This window comes from Myodes glareolus, chromosome 2 (assembly GCF_982192425.1).
Source record: "Myodes glareolus chromosome 2, mMyoGla1.1, whole genome shotgun sequence".
Lineage (NCBI taxonomy): Eukaryota > Metazoa > Chordata > Mammalia > Rodentia > Cricetidae > Myodes > Myodes glareolus.
This window is the reverse complement of record NC_142027.1, coordinates 98,061,910-98,075,985: the sequence shown is the minus strand read 5'-3', so window position 1 is coordinate 98,075,985 and position 14,076 is coordinate 98,061,910. Positions and strand designations below refer to the sequence as shown.

Sequence of the window (14,076 nt, the reverse complement as noted above, 5' to 3'; positions counted from 1 at the left end):
GACTCACAGAACTGATAGGTGCCATGCTCCAAAGTCCTGGCACTTTGTCTGCCACTGCCTCAACTTGCCTATATTCCTTTATTGGAGTTCCAAATTCCTTAAACGCTATGAAAAACTCAATGGTGAGGCCAAACTTAAAAGATACGCACTCTTCCTGGTGTTACTACTCCAGTGTCTACCTAAGAAGTGACCAGTGCTTGACTGTGGGTGCCTGCTAGGTTCCAAAGAAGCACCGCAGTGTGTCACCCAATCTGGTCCTGAGGCCGTAGATAACAGGTTGGAACAACAGAAAGTCCCTACACTGGTCACAGATTCTCTGGTGACCTGTAGGCTAAAGGCACCTGGGGAGGTGACAGTAACCCAGAAGGTAGGAGGCATTCACACCGTGGGCCACTTAGTCCTATCAGCTGAAGACACCGGGCCACAGCATCCTCGGACTCTGTGCCCCCACCCCTTCAACCCCTTGCCAGGGTGGTAGCTCACATCGCAACCTGTGAGTCTGCAGAACACCAGGGTCCAGAGCTAGAGCAAAGAGGGTTAAAGTGGGTTTCTGGTTGTACCAGTTTGGTCCCACACCTCTAGCGTTCCCATTTTACGGTCCAGGAAAAGGGGCCATGTCACCACTCCCTGCCATGTGCTGTGTATCTTGCCCAAGTGTGTGTGCTTTCAGTATAGGGCGCCCAGCATGACTGTAGGAGGAAAGCTAGGGTCCTGGACTTCTGCCCAACAATTAGTACCAGGAGCAGGGCTCCCAGGCCTGCCTCTCCCAAGTGCATCTCAATGGGGTGAAGAGGGGTAACTATATTCCCTGAATTCAAGTATCAGCTACATGAATCTGACAATCACAGTCCTGGGACGGCTTTATAGAATGGCCACAGTGATGGAAGGTCAGAAGCCCAGGACGGAATGGGTCCCGCGACAGCCAAGGGAGCTCAGAGAGTCCAGGCCTGGGCTAGATGACAGGAAGGGGAGGGGGTGCGTTGCGGACTAGGCCGTGGGAATAGCCCTGCTGCTCTGGCCAGGAGAACCGGAGGCCTGGGGGGACCACAGCGGGACGCCTCAGTCCCCGCCCCCACCGGCCGCTCCGGGTCGCGCGTGGGCGCGGCGGGCGCCGATTGGCTGGCGGGCGCGCGGGCGGGGTGGTGGCGGCGCGGAGGGGCGGGTCACCCCGCAGCCGGCCTCGGCCTCCACCGCTGGTCGCCGCGCCCCGCCCGCGCGCCCGCCGCCACACGTCCCCCGCCGGCGGCCACCATGAGCACAGGACTGCGGTACAAGAGCAAGCTGGCGACCCCAGGTGAGCCCGGCGCCTGTCCGCGTGCCCGCGCGCGCCTTTGTCCCTGCCGCCCGCCCGCCTCTCACCGTCTGTCTCCGTCTCTCCCCTGCCCGCCGGCCCGGACCCGCCCGGACCCGCCCCGCCCCGGACCACGACCCCGGACCACGCAGAGGACAAACAGGTACCGGCGCCGCGCCGCTCGGCTGGTGGTGAGACCCGACCGGCTGTCACCCATTGTGGCACCGATGCCGGTGGCGCCCAGGCGTGACCCCGCCCCCGCCGGCCGTCACCCAGCCCTGTGGCGATAATCGATTGTCTATCGGGGCAGCGCCGCCGCTCCTGGGGCTGCGTAGGGAAGAGTGGGTCATCGCGCCTGGTTCCCTGACATGCATAACAGGGGCCTAGGCGTCTTCCCAGGGTCGAGGGCCTCTCTCTTCTGGTCCAGGGCCAGCCTCTCCTTCCTAACCTGACCGAAGGCCACGTGCTGGGGGTCCAGGGTGAGGCTGTAGTTATGACAGGCCAGGAACGGGGGGAGGGGTCCTCCAGTCCCCTGAGCTGCACCATGGGGCTTCTGCTTATCGCACTTCATGCCCATGCACCTTTGTGCTTCTCTCTCCCGCACATAAATTCATGCTCACTAGTCCTTGGCAGGGCCTCTTCCAAGACCTGGAACTTCCAAGGCTCCTTATCTGAGTCATCCCAGTGCCCAGCACTGGTCCTCCAGCCCTCGGGTACAGCTAGGCTTGTGGCCTTCCAAAGGAGTAGACTGATGCCCATCCCTATAAGAGTGCCCGACTACTGAGAAGCTGACCTGGGTACCCTGTGAAAACCCAAAGGAGCTGAGGGTTGTGAAACCAGAATGGTGTGCAAGTGGGTGACCCAAGTGTGAAACCAGAGTGGTATGCAAGTGGCTGTCCTCGGTGGCTTGAGCTAGGCCATGTTTGAAGGAAGAAAGAAAAAAAAGGGGGGGGGAGCCCAGCTCTGACACCAGAAGACCTTGACAAGCCTCCACTGTAGATGGAGGGTCACCCCTCTAGCATTGATGCTGGGTGGACCCCAGAGTACTAGACCAGAGCTGGAGTCTCCTGGCAGGGACATGCCCCGCCCAAGACTGATGAGGTTCCCTGGGAGGGGCTCCCCCAGGAGTCTTCCTAGAGAACTGCCTCCCCATCCTCATCCCAGCAGGCCAGACAAAGCCTGCTGGGGACACGCTGCCTGACTATTGTGTAAGGGAGAAGGAAGGGGCCAGAAGCTAGGGAGGCAGAGATGGAGGCTTCTCCCAGGCCTCTGGAAGGTCCGCCAAGTCGCTTGTCTTGGGTACCTGCTGCTCAGCACCAGCAGTGTTCCCCTGTCCATTGCTGCCAGGATGGGGACCCCCCCCCCTTCCCTTCCAGCTGAATTATGAGCCCTTCATGCCTACATCTGCCCATCCTCTGAGGTCAGTTAGGAGCCAGCCTCACACCATCCCCTAATTCCAGGGCCAAAGGGAGAGAGAGCTGAGTCAAGGCAGTTGGAGGGAGCCCCAGAAGAGTGCCAGAGTTGGGGTGCTTGGGCCGGGATCCGTGGGTCTAGATATCTTCCTTGTCTCCTGTGGTGTATGGAGACAGGGCTTAGCCAGGTCTCTTTCTTACTCTATGAGGGGGAGGGGGTCAGAGCTGCAGTCTGCGTGGAAGGAGGTTGTCTGTCTGCCCTTCGCCCCCACACCCCTTCTTGGACAGTGATGAAGACTCTGTCTGCTATGCCTACTCAGTATTCTAGGACGGGAAAACCTCAAATGTCTCATCCTCACGAGGAGGTGGGTACAGCTGTGGCATCATATCCCTGAGGAGTCTTGAGCCTCAGGGACTCGAAAAAGGGCTGTGCGGAGCACCCCCTTCCTTAGGGCTTCTCCCGGTAACATGCAGGATATGACAGCTTGATTCGGCCATACTCAGACAGGTTGTGGATGGGGAGTAAGACCCTTGCTGTTTGATCTGGACTTCCCTAGAGAATGTACCTTCCCAGTAGACAAGTCAAGGGGGCAGTTTAAGACTAACTAGCTCTGTTCAGCATCAGGGTGTGGCCCAGGCCGCGGCTGTCTATATGATCTTCCAGAGATGCTCTAGATCGGAGATACCACCTGTCTGGGTGGAGGCCAGGCTGAGAGCTGTGTCCACAGCAGTTGGAGCAGGGAAGGTGGGTGGATTCAGCCTGGAGGCTCCCTGTGGGTCAGGCAGGAGCCAGTAGCCACTCTCTGGGAGCCAGAACTTAGAAGGCTGCTTCTCAGCCCTGGGATGAATGGCTCTCCTGTTCCAGTTGTGGGCCCACCCTCCTCCCCAGGTGCCAGCCGTCCTTGGGCCCCACAGCAGACCCAGGGTGGAGGCCCCCCCGAGAAGCCAAAGGGCAGAACTTTCCTGGAGGAAGGGTGGGACCGGCATGAGGGAGGGAGGTCTCCTGGCCCTTCGGCCAGTGGGAACAGTGACTTGTCTAGAGCAGACTTGCCTGGGGCTGGTGTGCTCTGATTCTGGTGGGGTTGAAAGTGAGGAGCGAGGAAAGGTCGGTGGCTCACAGAAGATGGCTTCCAGTTCATCAGCCAGCACCCTGTGATTCCAGGGACATGTAGTTCCTAAAGTAATGGCATGTTGTGGCCAGAGGTTTTACCTAGCTGTGACCTGACCAAGGTTTCCAAGCTAGGAAGGAAGAGGGCTATCTAAACTGACCACTGCATCCCCTCCGTCCGTTTTGTTGTTTGTTTGTTTGTTTGTTTGTTTGTTTGTTTGAGATAGGGATCTCAATGTGTAGCTCTAGCGGTCCTGGAACTCACTACGTAGACCAGGCTGGCCTCGAACTCACAGAGATCCGCCTGTATCAGCCTCCTGAGTGCTTGGATTAAAGGCGAGCATTTAAAGGCCACTCTGACTGGCCTCCCCCACTATTAACCTATGCTAAGCAGAGGGGAGAGGCAGATCTGGGACAGGTGCTGGCAGGACTTAGTATGGAAAAGGTGAACTCTGTCCTCAGCGCATATGAAGATGTCACGCGGGAAAAGAATTCCCCCAATCACAGGCACACGCACACGCGCGTGTTAGGAAAGAGTGAGCCCCCAGGTAGTGAGGATGGTTGTGTCCGTGAGTTGTTTGGTCTCCATGGCACAGTTTGAGGGTTTCGGATGAAGTGCGAGGGAGCAAGGTGTTGGCTGGGGCCGCTTCCCTGGTTGCGCGTGGGTCCGGAGCGTTCTGCAGCGCCCTCTGGTGGGCGGCAGCCGCGCGGCGTCCAGGAGGCAGGTCCGCGACCGCAGACAACTCGCCACTCGCCTGCTGACGGTCTGGACCCGACCTCGGGTGCCACGGCTGCGCTCCGGATCCACGCGGCGTCCCCGCCCGCGCGCCTCTGCTGGGCCCTGCCCTCCGCAGCCGTTTTCTCGAGGCTCCGCCTGCGGCCCAATTTCCAAGCGACCGTTTCCCGGCGACGGCGGGCGGGGCGGTCCCCACCACCGCTGCCGGGAGCCTGCTAAGCCCCGCCTAAGGCTCCAGTGCGCGAGCCGCTGCTGAGCCACAGCTCGCGTCCCCAGCGCTGAGACAGGGGAATGGCTCGCACGACTTCTGAGGTCAGCGGCCTACCAGGTAGGCGACGCTCCCTCTTCCGGTCTCAGTTCTCGTGTCTTCAAAACCCGAGTCAGAAGAGGGCTTAAGAGCAAATTTACCCAGCGCGAATCTCTCGAGATCGCTGGCCCCGGCTGGCCTGACCCTGGTGTAGGGTCGGAACAAGGCCGGCAGGGCCCGCAGGGTCGCCACGATGGACTCACTGGCAGCACCCCAGGACCGCCTGGTGGAGCAGCTGCTGTCGCCGCGCACCCAGGCCCAGAGGCGGCTCAAGGTGTGTGTGTGTGTTTGGAGACAGGGTGGAATGTGGGTCATGTGTGCACGCTTGCTTGGCCAGGATCCTCCGGCTACCAGATAAGGTGGCAGGGGCTCCCAGGGAAGATGTCCACTAGGGATGGGTGCAGCCACCGCAGACCCTGCGGCGGGGGAGGCTCCGTATTGCAGTCTATAAATAGCCCCTGCTCGGATGCTGCTGTAGGAACCACCACCCCCAAGCTTGGATCTGGGCCAGACAAACCACCCACCCTGGATACTCTGGGGATGAGGTCTGGCTGCTTCCACCTCTGGAGCTCCTTGTGTTTGAGGGGTCTCACTGATTCCCACCATCCACCTGGGTGAACACCCCGGTGGGGCTGACTTTCCCTCTTCCCCACCCCAGTCTCGGGTCTCTGCTGAGGCTGAGGTGGGGGTGCCTTTTCCTGCCACCCCCTCACCTACCTTCCTCCTTCCGGCCTTTGCTTTACAGCCCTCACCCCAATTTTGCTGATGAAATGGCCCTTGCTAGGGGCTGTGCTATCTGCTCATCTGAGCCACATAAGAGACAGGGCCTTGGGCTGCCACCAAAGATCTAGGACACGCCCCTGACCTGCCCCAACCCCACCCCTGCCCTCAGGACATCGACAAGCAGTACGTTGGCTTCGCCACACTGCCCAACCAGGTGCACCGGAAGTCAGTGAAGAAGGGCTTCGACTTCACCCTCATGGTGGCTGGTGAGTGGTCAAACTTCTGGGTGGAGCCTCTGAGGCCATGGGTCAGCCTATCTCAGCCCAGATCTAAGCTGACTCTTTCGCTGTCCCTTATGGCCAGGTGAGTCCGGCCTGGGGAAATCTACTCTTGTCCACAGCCTCTTTCTGACTGACCTGTACAAGGACCGGAAGCTGCTGAGTGCAGAGGGTGAGTAGCCCGGTACAGTCCTCACCAATCCACTCACCCCTGCCCTGAGAAACCACAGAGGGCACCCTGTCACTCGGCTTGAGGCATGGGTCCCTATTTGGGGGATGAGGAGAAGTGGCCCAGAACAGAGGCCAAGGCACCAGGGTGGGGAAGGATGAGGAGGCTCCATGCTGCCCAGAGTGAAGGGGGAGATGGTCTGAAAATAGGGCTGTTCCCTCCTCTGCAGAACGGATCAACCAGACAGTTGAGATCCTGAAACACACCGTTGACATTGAAGAGAAGGGAGTCAAGTTGAAGCTCACCATTGTGGACACACCCGGCTTTGGAGACGCTGTGAACAACTCAGAGTGGTGAGGAACAGGTTCTCTGCCCCAACTGCCACTGCCTAACAGCTCTGGGAACTGGCTGGAACTGGCTTCACTCTTCCCCCACCTCTAGTTGGAAGCCCATCACCGACTATGTGGACCAGCAGTTTGAGCAGTATTTCCGCGATGAGAGTGGCCTCAACCGAAAGAACATCCAAGACAACCGGGTGCACTGCTGCCTGTACTTCATCTCCCCCTTTGGACACGGGTGTGTGGCAGTCCTGAGACCCAGCTCAGGGTGGGTGCCCCCGTACTGCATCGCGGCCCTCCAACAATGCCTGTCTCCACTGTCTCTGCAGATTGAGGCCAGTGGACGTGGGTTTCATGAAGGCATTGCACGAAAAGGTGAACATCGTTCCACTCATCGCCAAAGCTGACTGCCTGGTTCCCAGTGAGATCCGGAAGCTGAAGGATAGGGTGAGTCTTCTATAGCTGGGGGGGGGGGGGGGGCAGAAACTCCAGGGGAGCTGGAGTCTAACGGCTCTTGCCCAATTACTGCAGATACGGGAGGAGATTGACAAGTTTGGGATTCATGTATACCAGTTTCCAGAATGCGACTCAGATGAAGATGAAGACTTCAAGCAACAGGACCGGGAACTGAAGGTGAGCACGTAGCCAGAAGGGGTGAGGGCAAAGGAGGTTCTTGGTTCCTGGGGCAAAGCACTGGAGGCCACACAGACCCTGGGGAAGGGCTAGGCACCCAGGTCCAGCATGATCAAGGCAGAAATCATTGATTCACAGAGAAAAGGGACTACGCCCCCTGTCACAAGGGCTGTGCACATTCAGGAGAAGGGTCACTTGCACCCATATCTAGTTTGTGGTGGAACATTTGGACCTCCCCTGGGTGCTGACTATACACTTATTGGTGCCATTCTGGCCTGCTTTCCAAGAATCAGCACAGTGGCTCAGAGCTGTATAGAGAGCCCTAGTTTCCAAGATTCTGAGCTCCAGAGGGCGGTTGCTTTGAATACCTTAGAGGCTAGGAAGGTAATGACTGAAAGCTAAGCCAGGAACTAGGGGCCACTGGGCCAGGAGCAGATGGGCTGGGCCATCCACCAGTAAGCATGGTCTTTGCTCTGACTTGAAAAATGGAAGCTCCGGGAAGCATCCGGAGTCAGAGAAATGCACAGCCTGGCAGAAGCCCCAAGGCTTTGAGCTATGCAGAGTTTGTGGCTTTAGTGGGTAGTAGAGGCACCAGAAGAGGAGTTGTGCCGGTTGGGAGGGAGATAGTGGCAGTGCCGGGATGGCCACGCCCCCTCAGCCTCTGAGCTAGCACTCTTATATTTCCGGGCTGGGCTGAGTCCTTGCTCCCCTTCCCCAGGAAAGTGCGCCCTTCGCTGTTATTGGCAGCAACACTGTGGTGGAGGCGAAGGGGCAGCGGGTCCGGGGACGACTGTACCCCTGGGGGATCGTCGAAGGTGAGTTGAGGCAGGAGGCACTGGGTGCGGAGAAGGGGGTTCCCCTAGGCTGAGGCCTACCCATTGTCCGCTCCTGCCCCACAGTGGAGAATCAGGCGCACTGCGATTTTGTGAAGCTTCGGAACATGCTAATCCGAACTCACATGCATGACCTGAAGGATGTGACATGCGATGTGCACTACGAGAACTACCGTGCCCACTGCATCCAGCAGATGACCAGGTGGGCCACCCTAGCGGAGTTGACCTTCTCACCCTGGCCCAGGCCCTGGCGCCACAGAAGGCCGCCCTGCCCAACATACACCAGAACTTTGTCCCAATCCTAAATCAGCCCAGGGGCTTGATATTGGCAGAACCGGCCAGACATCTCCAATCCTCCTAACCTGAACCCCCCAACAGCTCAGCCCTCTCGTTTCACAGCAAACTCACACAGGACAGCCGGATGGAGAGCCCCATCCCTATCCTCCCACTGCCCACCCCGGACGCAGAGACAGAGAAGCTCATCAGGATGAAGGACGAAGAGGTAGGAGGATGTAGAGGGAGCCTTGATTGCGAGTGAAAGGGTAGGAAGGAGAAGCAGAGGGCGGGGCTAGACCTCTCTGGGTTTTCTCACTCTGACTTGGGTCGTCCCCACCTACCAGCTAAGGCGCATGCAGGAGATGTTGCAGAAGATGAAGCAGCAAATGCAAGACCAGTGACACCCGGCCCCAGCCCCACATCGCCAAGGATAGATGGCCGGTTTCCGGGCTGGCTCCTCCTATCCCTGGATCCCAGACTGTCCTGGATTCTACCCTGGGTTCATCTGGATCTCAGACAGCCTGGACCTAACCCTAACCCAAAGTGGCTTTGACCAAACTGTTCAGACCTGGAGCCACAGAGCCACAGCCCCCAGATGACCCTAATTTATTCTCAGCATCCACCCTTCCCGGTCGTTGGTATCTGCTTCTGAGTGGTCTGAACCACAGCCCCTCCCCAACCTCCTGCCGCCCCCGGCCCCGCGCGCACCTCCCGCTCGTCTAAAGGGAACAAGTTGTGTATAATCTCCAAGATCTCTTCCTAAAAGATCACTGCCCCAGCGGCCAATAAACCAGGGTAGAGGAGGGTCGTGGATGCAGGGTCTCGGGCCTATTACCCAAGATAATACCGCAGAATGGAATTGGGAGGCCCCCTCTGCGGGTTCCAGTGGGCTACAAAGCGTATGTTAATGTGCTACTGTGTGCGGTAGTAGGCTCGGTCCTCCCTCACTCTTTAACCAGGCTCTGTTCAGGACCAGAGCACACGGGTTTGGAGGCTGAGGCCTTTAGGAAGACCCCAGACCTAGAAGCGTCTAGGAGGAAGGAGAGGAATGTGTTGCGCTAAACGGCTCACGCCCCTTCCTGAGTCGACCTGAAGGACTCCAGGGGCGGTTGGAACGGGGTGTACCCTATGCCTAGACTACTTTCATCTACCTATAGGTCAAGTTCTCCTCCCAGCAGATCTGTTGTGCTGGGATTCCAGCCCTTGGCCTCCTCCATCTGTCCACCCGCATGACCCCTCCCCACACACCCCATTCTCTGTTTTGTTTAGTTGTGAATGCCGCGTCCTGTCCTGGTGACAGGAGAACAAAGTTGGTGAACGTCGCAGCGAGTGTCCGAGTGTTCCATGAGCCCCAGGGAGAGGGCGGGGGCGGAAGCCCGGGCTGCCTGCGGGGCCCTGGCGATAGTACCCTATCTATTGCCACAACGCCCTTGCGCACCGGCTCAGAGTTATTTCTGGCCTGGTGGCAGAATTGTGGTCTGTTGCAGTCTCGGGCCATCACCACTCCAGAACGAACTAGACTGCCATCCTTTCGCCATGGGCTCCTGTGAGTTCTGGGGTTGGGTCTGCAGCTTCCTGGACAGAGAGCCACGTCAGGTGTTCTGGTTTGGGCAGCAACAGGCAAAGGTTTGGGTCAGACTTGGAGGGAAACATTAGACAGCATGTAGGGTGGCCGGGGTGGAGGCGCCTGCGGATTCGCGGGATGCTGGTCTTAAGAGCTGGAGGGAGCTCCCGGTGATGCTCGCGGCTCATCCCAGCGCTTCTCTTTTAGGGCCGCGCCGAGCGCTGAGCCTGCTGCTTCTGCTGCTAGCGCGGCCCAGCCTCCCACTCGCAGGCTGCCCCGAGCGGTGCAGCTGCGCAGGGACGCTCGTGGACTGTGGGCGCCGCGGACTGACCTGGGCCTCGCTGCCCGCTGCCTTCCCTCCCGACACCACCGAACTGGTGCTGACCAGCAACAACTTGACCGCATTGCCGCCGGGGCTTCTGGATGCGCTCCCTGCGCTGCGTGTAGTGCACCTGGGCGCCAACCCCTGGCACTGCGACTGTCGCTTACTGCCGCTGCGCGCTTGGCTGGCTGGCCGGCCCGAACGCGCGCCCTACCGCGACCTGCGCTGTGTCGCGCCTCCAGCGTTGCGCGGCCGCTTGCTGCCCTACGTGGCAGAAGACGAGCTGCGGGCAGCGTGTGCGCCCGGCTTGCTCTGCTGGGGGTCTCTGGTGGCACAGCTCGCGCTGCTGGTCCTCGGGCTGCTACACGCACTGCTGCTGGCGCTCCTACTGGGTCGCCTGCGGAGGTTGCGTGCGCGTGCGCGCGCCCGCGCCTTCCGCGAGTTATCACTCACAGTCCCGCTGGTGGACGAGCCGACATCTTAAGAAAGGACAGGCGCAGAGCAACAAACGACCTGCAAACTTTACAGGTCCCTGCTGAAGAACCCTCTCCTTCGCCTGGATTTGCCTCAACCTCTGCCCTTGCCCAGTCTTCCAGACCTAAACTCGGCAGGCCTGAATCCACGTGGGGCCAAATTGCTGCCAGCACTACTGGAGTGAAACATCCCTGAGCCTTCAGAGCCTAGGGAGGTTGAGCGGCTCAGCTCCACACTGAGCAGTCTCCCCCTGCCAGACTCTGCACTGAATAAACCTTTCTCCTTCATCTGGCGGTTCTGTACCACCTGACCTTGCCAAATTCCAGAAAAAGCCTGGGGGAGGAGGTTGTTCAAGGGGACGTTTTCATGCACTGCCAAACTGGCATAGGGCAAACAGGAGCTGGTGGTTAAAATTCCCTCTACCCAGCTGTCTTCGAGGTCATTGGCAGCGGCGATGCTGTGGACAGAGAGGTCCCTCTGGCACTGAGGAAGCTTGAAACAGTACAGGCCGGCAGCTTAGAGGAAGCTTGTGGGAAGCCAGGGCCATGAGAACTTTCAAGGACAGCTTGGAAGTTGAGGTGTGCTTGGCCAGTGACCCCACTGTGTGGACAGCTATCAGAGCACCCAGAGACAGAGGGAGGTTGGGATGACTGTGGTTTGTGATTCACTGGCACTCCATGGGCCATCTCAGTGGGGAGTTGGACTCTAGAAGGGTAGGCAAGGCCAGGTTACAGAGACATGATATAAGGGCCTGTAGGTATGAGTTCAGCCAGTCTCTGAAATATAGCCTGGAGTGAGCCAGGCCTCCTTCCATACCTCTGGACCCTCCAAGTGTTCCCATCCACGCCCACCAAGCCGCAGCAGTCTCAGCCCTCCTCCCTCACAGCACAGGTTACCCCAGTCTCTGCCTCCCTCCGTGACTGCCGCCTGCCTAGGCCTTAACATAGGCTATTCCCTAGCCTGGTCCAGGGTTCCCTTTGCATCCCTTCGCAGCTCACAAGTCTCTTCCTCCACTGCTCTGCTCTGGACAACAAGGAGCTCTCCATTTCCCGGTTTCCCATTGTCTGCCTTCCACTCTGAAGCGGAGAAACCAGGTGGTCTGGTTCCTGTCTGGGTGCCCCAATGAGCAGAATGGCACCTTCCTCACTGGAGATACCAGGCTCAGGGGTCCCCATCCTGCGCCTGATGTTGGTCCCCACCTGGTTGCCTCTATAAATAATGGAAGCTTTTGTTCCTGATGATCTTCATGAAGAGCCTTGGGTCTGGGCACAGGAAAGCACCCGGCCTCCTCTGACCGCCACTGACCAGGTCGGGAGGCTGTAGCTGACATGGCCTTTGTCCTAGCCTTTGTGGGACAAGACAGATGACCCTCCAGTAGGCTGATTCTATCTAGAGGCTGCCAGTCACAGTGAGGCATAAGCCGTCCCTTCCTTTGTGGGCAGGTGCAGGGCATCCGGCCCATTGTGGGCTGCAGCGAACTGTGTGCTGTCTATCCGGCCTTATCACCGCATCAGGGACAGTGTCCTCTTTGTTCACCCTCCCCAGGGGTGGCCTGTCACCCTCAGAACCCCTGGTTTAGGCACACAGATAACACCTTGAAGTCATTTGAATGCAGTGTGGGGAGGGGGCATTCCTTCTGTTTTTCAGAGGAGCAAGCCAGGTCTTTAAGAATCCTCTCTTGCCTCCATCCTTCCCTGTGGCTGGGATAGAGCAGAACTGAGACTAGCTTCCTGGGGTCCCTCTCTCCTTCTCGCTTAGAACCCTTAGGGGGCAGTTTTGGTGCCTAGGAGGAAGTGACCGAAGACCCCAGAGTGTCTCCACACTAAGAAGAACATAACCCTGGGCAATAGGATGAGTCCTAACAGGAGCCATAGGAAGGAGCCCAGGCTCAGGGTGTACTGCTCACAGGGTTTGAAGACTCCAGGACCAGGGTCTTGCTGAGAGGATGGGTTTTGGACTTCTGAAGGACAGTCACCACAAAAGCAAGGGCTCTGCTGGTGAAGAAACAAGGCTGGTATCGCAGTGTGTTTAGACAGAAGGATTGGCCTCTTGCTTCATGGTTAATGGGGCAACTGTACCCATCGTTTCTCCAGGAGACCCCTCTTGATGGACCCTCTGTGGTCTCAACCGGCCGGTGTCAAGACGCCAGCCTGGCCTCAATGGCTGGCCCTCCTAAAGGCCTGGAAATCTCTCCAATTCTAACTCCTGACCTTAAGCTGACCCTCCACGTGCTTAGCCTGGGGTCTCAGCCTCCAACAAGTGTGGGGAAGTGGATGGTCCCAGCTCAGTGCTCCTGAATGCACACACCTCCTCCTCAGCCCAGCCTCCAGCATTGTCATCCACTTCAGAGACAACACACCTGTCCTGCAGTCTCCTCCCCAGTGACCAAGCTGTCCCCTCTGTGGTCTGGGACTCCTTCCAGGTGAGCATAAGTCACAGGCCCCTCTCAAAGACCTATATAGTACTGTATATATGTATGTGTATATATATGTATATATATATATATACACATATACATACTGTGTGTATAAACACATACAGATCCCAGATGGCTGATTCTGGGCCCTTCCTTTGGAGCTCAGGAAGTCAGGGGTGACTACACCACACTGTCCATCCATCCCTTGGTTTCCCAAGACTTGAGTTTTAGAGCAAGGCCCAGCCGTTGTGCGCCTGTCCCTCTAGCTGCACCCATCCCCATCACACTTTTGCTCACCAGAGTGGATCTGCCCTCCCTCCTGTGACCTCCGTGCTTACCCAAGACTTCATTCAAACTCAGGGATTCCCAGACTCAGCTAGTCTAACACAGGGCACGGAGGTGCATTTAGAGAGGTCAAGTCACTGTGCTGCCAGCCAGTCAACGACTGACCGAGGAGCTGAATAGATGGAGTCCCAGTAAGGCCACTCAAGGCCACCAACCTAGGCAGAGGCAGAGCAGTGACCTCCCGCAGAGAGCATCGACCTCATTGTGAAATAAACACGTGCAGCAGGGAGGTTGGGACTGTGGCCCTATTTATTTAACTGTCTATTGTCGAGCCCTATCTTCCCCTCAAGCACCATGATTCCGACTGGCACCAGAGGGCGCTAGCGATCCGCAAAAGACGCAGAGCTCAGCAGCACGCCGTTTGCAGGCCTGGGTGAACTCTTAAGGATGCCCAGGAAGTTCACCTAGAGAGCAGGGGACTGTCCAGGCTGCCGAAACTGCACTGTGAGAGGGGTTGGCAGGTCATTCCCTCGGGGAATGGAGAGGAGGGCGCTGCGAGGCCGCTGACAGATGCGGAGAAGATGAGTGCGGGCCCCCTTCCTCCTATCCTTTGGCACACTGACAGCCGGTCAACCGCAAAGATAAGGACTTCTTCCGCCTGGCGGGAAGGACGTGGACCAGTCCAGGTGCGCCCCCCACCCATGTTTGCTCCGTAAACATTCATTGGCCCCCGCTGTGTATGTTGCACGGAGCGGGGCTGATGACAGCGGGTGCTGGACTCCTGCCGTTTCTTCCCTGGATGATGAGGAGAAGCTCAACGATTTAGAAAAAGAGGCCCAGTCAGTCATCTCTAGGTCACTCTGGTGACCCGGGTAGCATTGGGGTTCTCCACGAGTCTTCCATAGCCTGGA

General features: G+C 58.3%; 2 protein-coding genes across 3 annotated transcripts; both read left to right on the top strand.

The window, feature by feature from the left end:
- Positions 1–1,236: 1,236 nt before the first annotated feature.
- On the top strand, positions 1,237–9,426 carry Septin5 (septin 5). 2 transcript variants are annotated; one of them, XM_085684185.2, is made up of 12 exons: positions 1,237–1,294; positions 1,444–1,454; positions 5,747–5,843; positions 5,941–6,027; positions 6,254–6,377; positions 6,466–6,600; positions 6,692–6,809; positions 6,894–6,995; positions 7,714–7,810; positions 7,895–8,030; positions 8,228–8,330; positions 8,449–9,426. In XM_085684185.2, the coding sequence occupies exons 1-12, from the start codon at positions 1,252–1,254 to the stop codon at positions 8,503–8,505; spliced, it is 1,110 nt and encodes a 369-aa protein (XP_085540311.1). In that variant the 5' UTR covers positions 1,237–1,251; the 3' UTR covers positions 8,506–9,426. The 2 variants fall into 2 exon arrangements, with proteins under 2 accessions (XP_085540311.1, XP_048308244.1); XM_048452287.3 differs by lacking the exons at positions 1,237–1,294; positions 1,444–1,454 and adding an exon at positions 1,850–5,128.
- A 22-nt stretch (positions 9,427–9,448) lies between these two features.
- Gp1bb (glycoprotein Ib platelet subunit beta) lies at positions 9,449–10,751 on the top strand. The gene is made up of 2 exons (XM_048452288.3): positions 9,449–9,650; positions 9,876–10,751. Exons 1-2 carry the CDS (start codon positions 9,449–9,451, stop codon positions 10,472–10,474), a joined length of 801 nt encoding a protein of 266 aa, XP_048308245.1. The 3' UTR covers positions 10,475–10,751.
- The last annotated feature ends 3,325 nt before the right edge of the window (positions 10,752–14,076 follow it).

Coding starts and splice junctions, on each gene's coding strand:
- Septin5 (XM_048452287.3), top strand. CDS start 5,048: ATGGACTCACTGGCAGCACCCCAGGACCGCCTGGTGGAGCAGCTGCTG. Junction 6,601..6,691: donor ATCTCCCCCTTTGGACACGG/GTGTGTGGCAGT, acceptor CTGTCTCTGCAG/ATTGAGGCCAGTGGACGTGG. Junction 6,810..6,893: donor TCCGGAAGCTGAAGGATAGG/GTGAGTCTTCTA, acceptor CAATTACTGCAG/ATACGGGAGGAGATTGACAA.
- Gp1bb (XM_048452288.3), top strand. CDS start 9,449: ATGAGCCCCAGGGAGAGGGCGGGGGCGGAAGCCCGGGCTGCCTGCGGG. Junction 9,651..9,875: donor TCCTTTCGCCATGGGCTCCT/GTGAGTTCTGGG, acceptor CTTCTCTTTTAG/GGCCGCGCCGAGCGCTGAGC.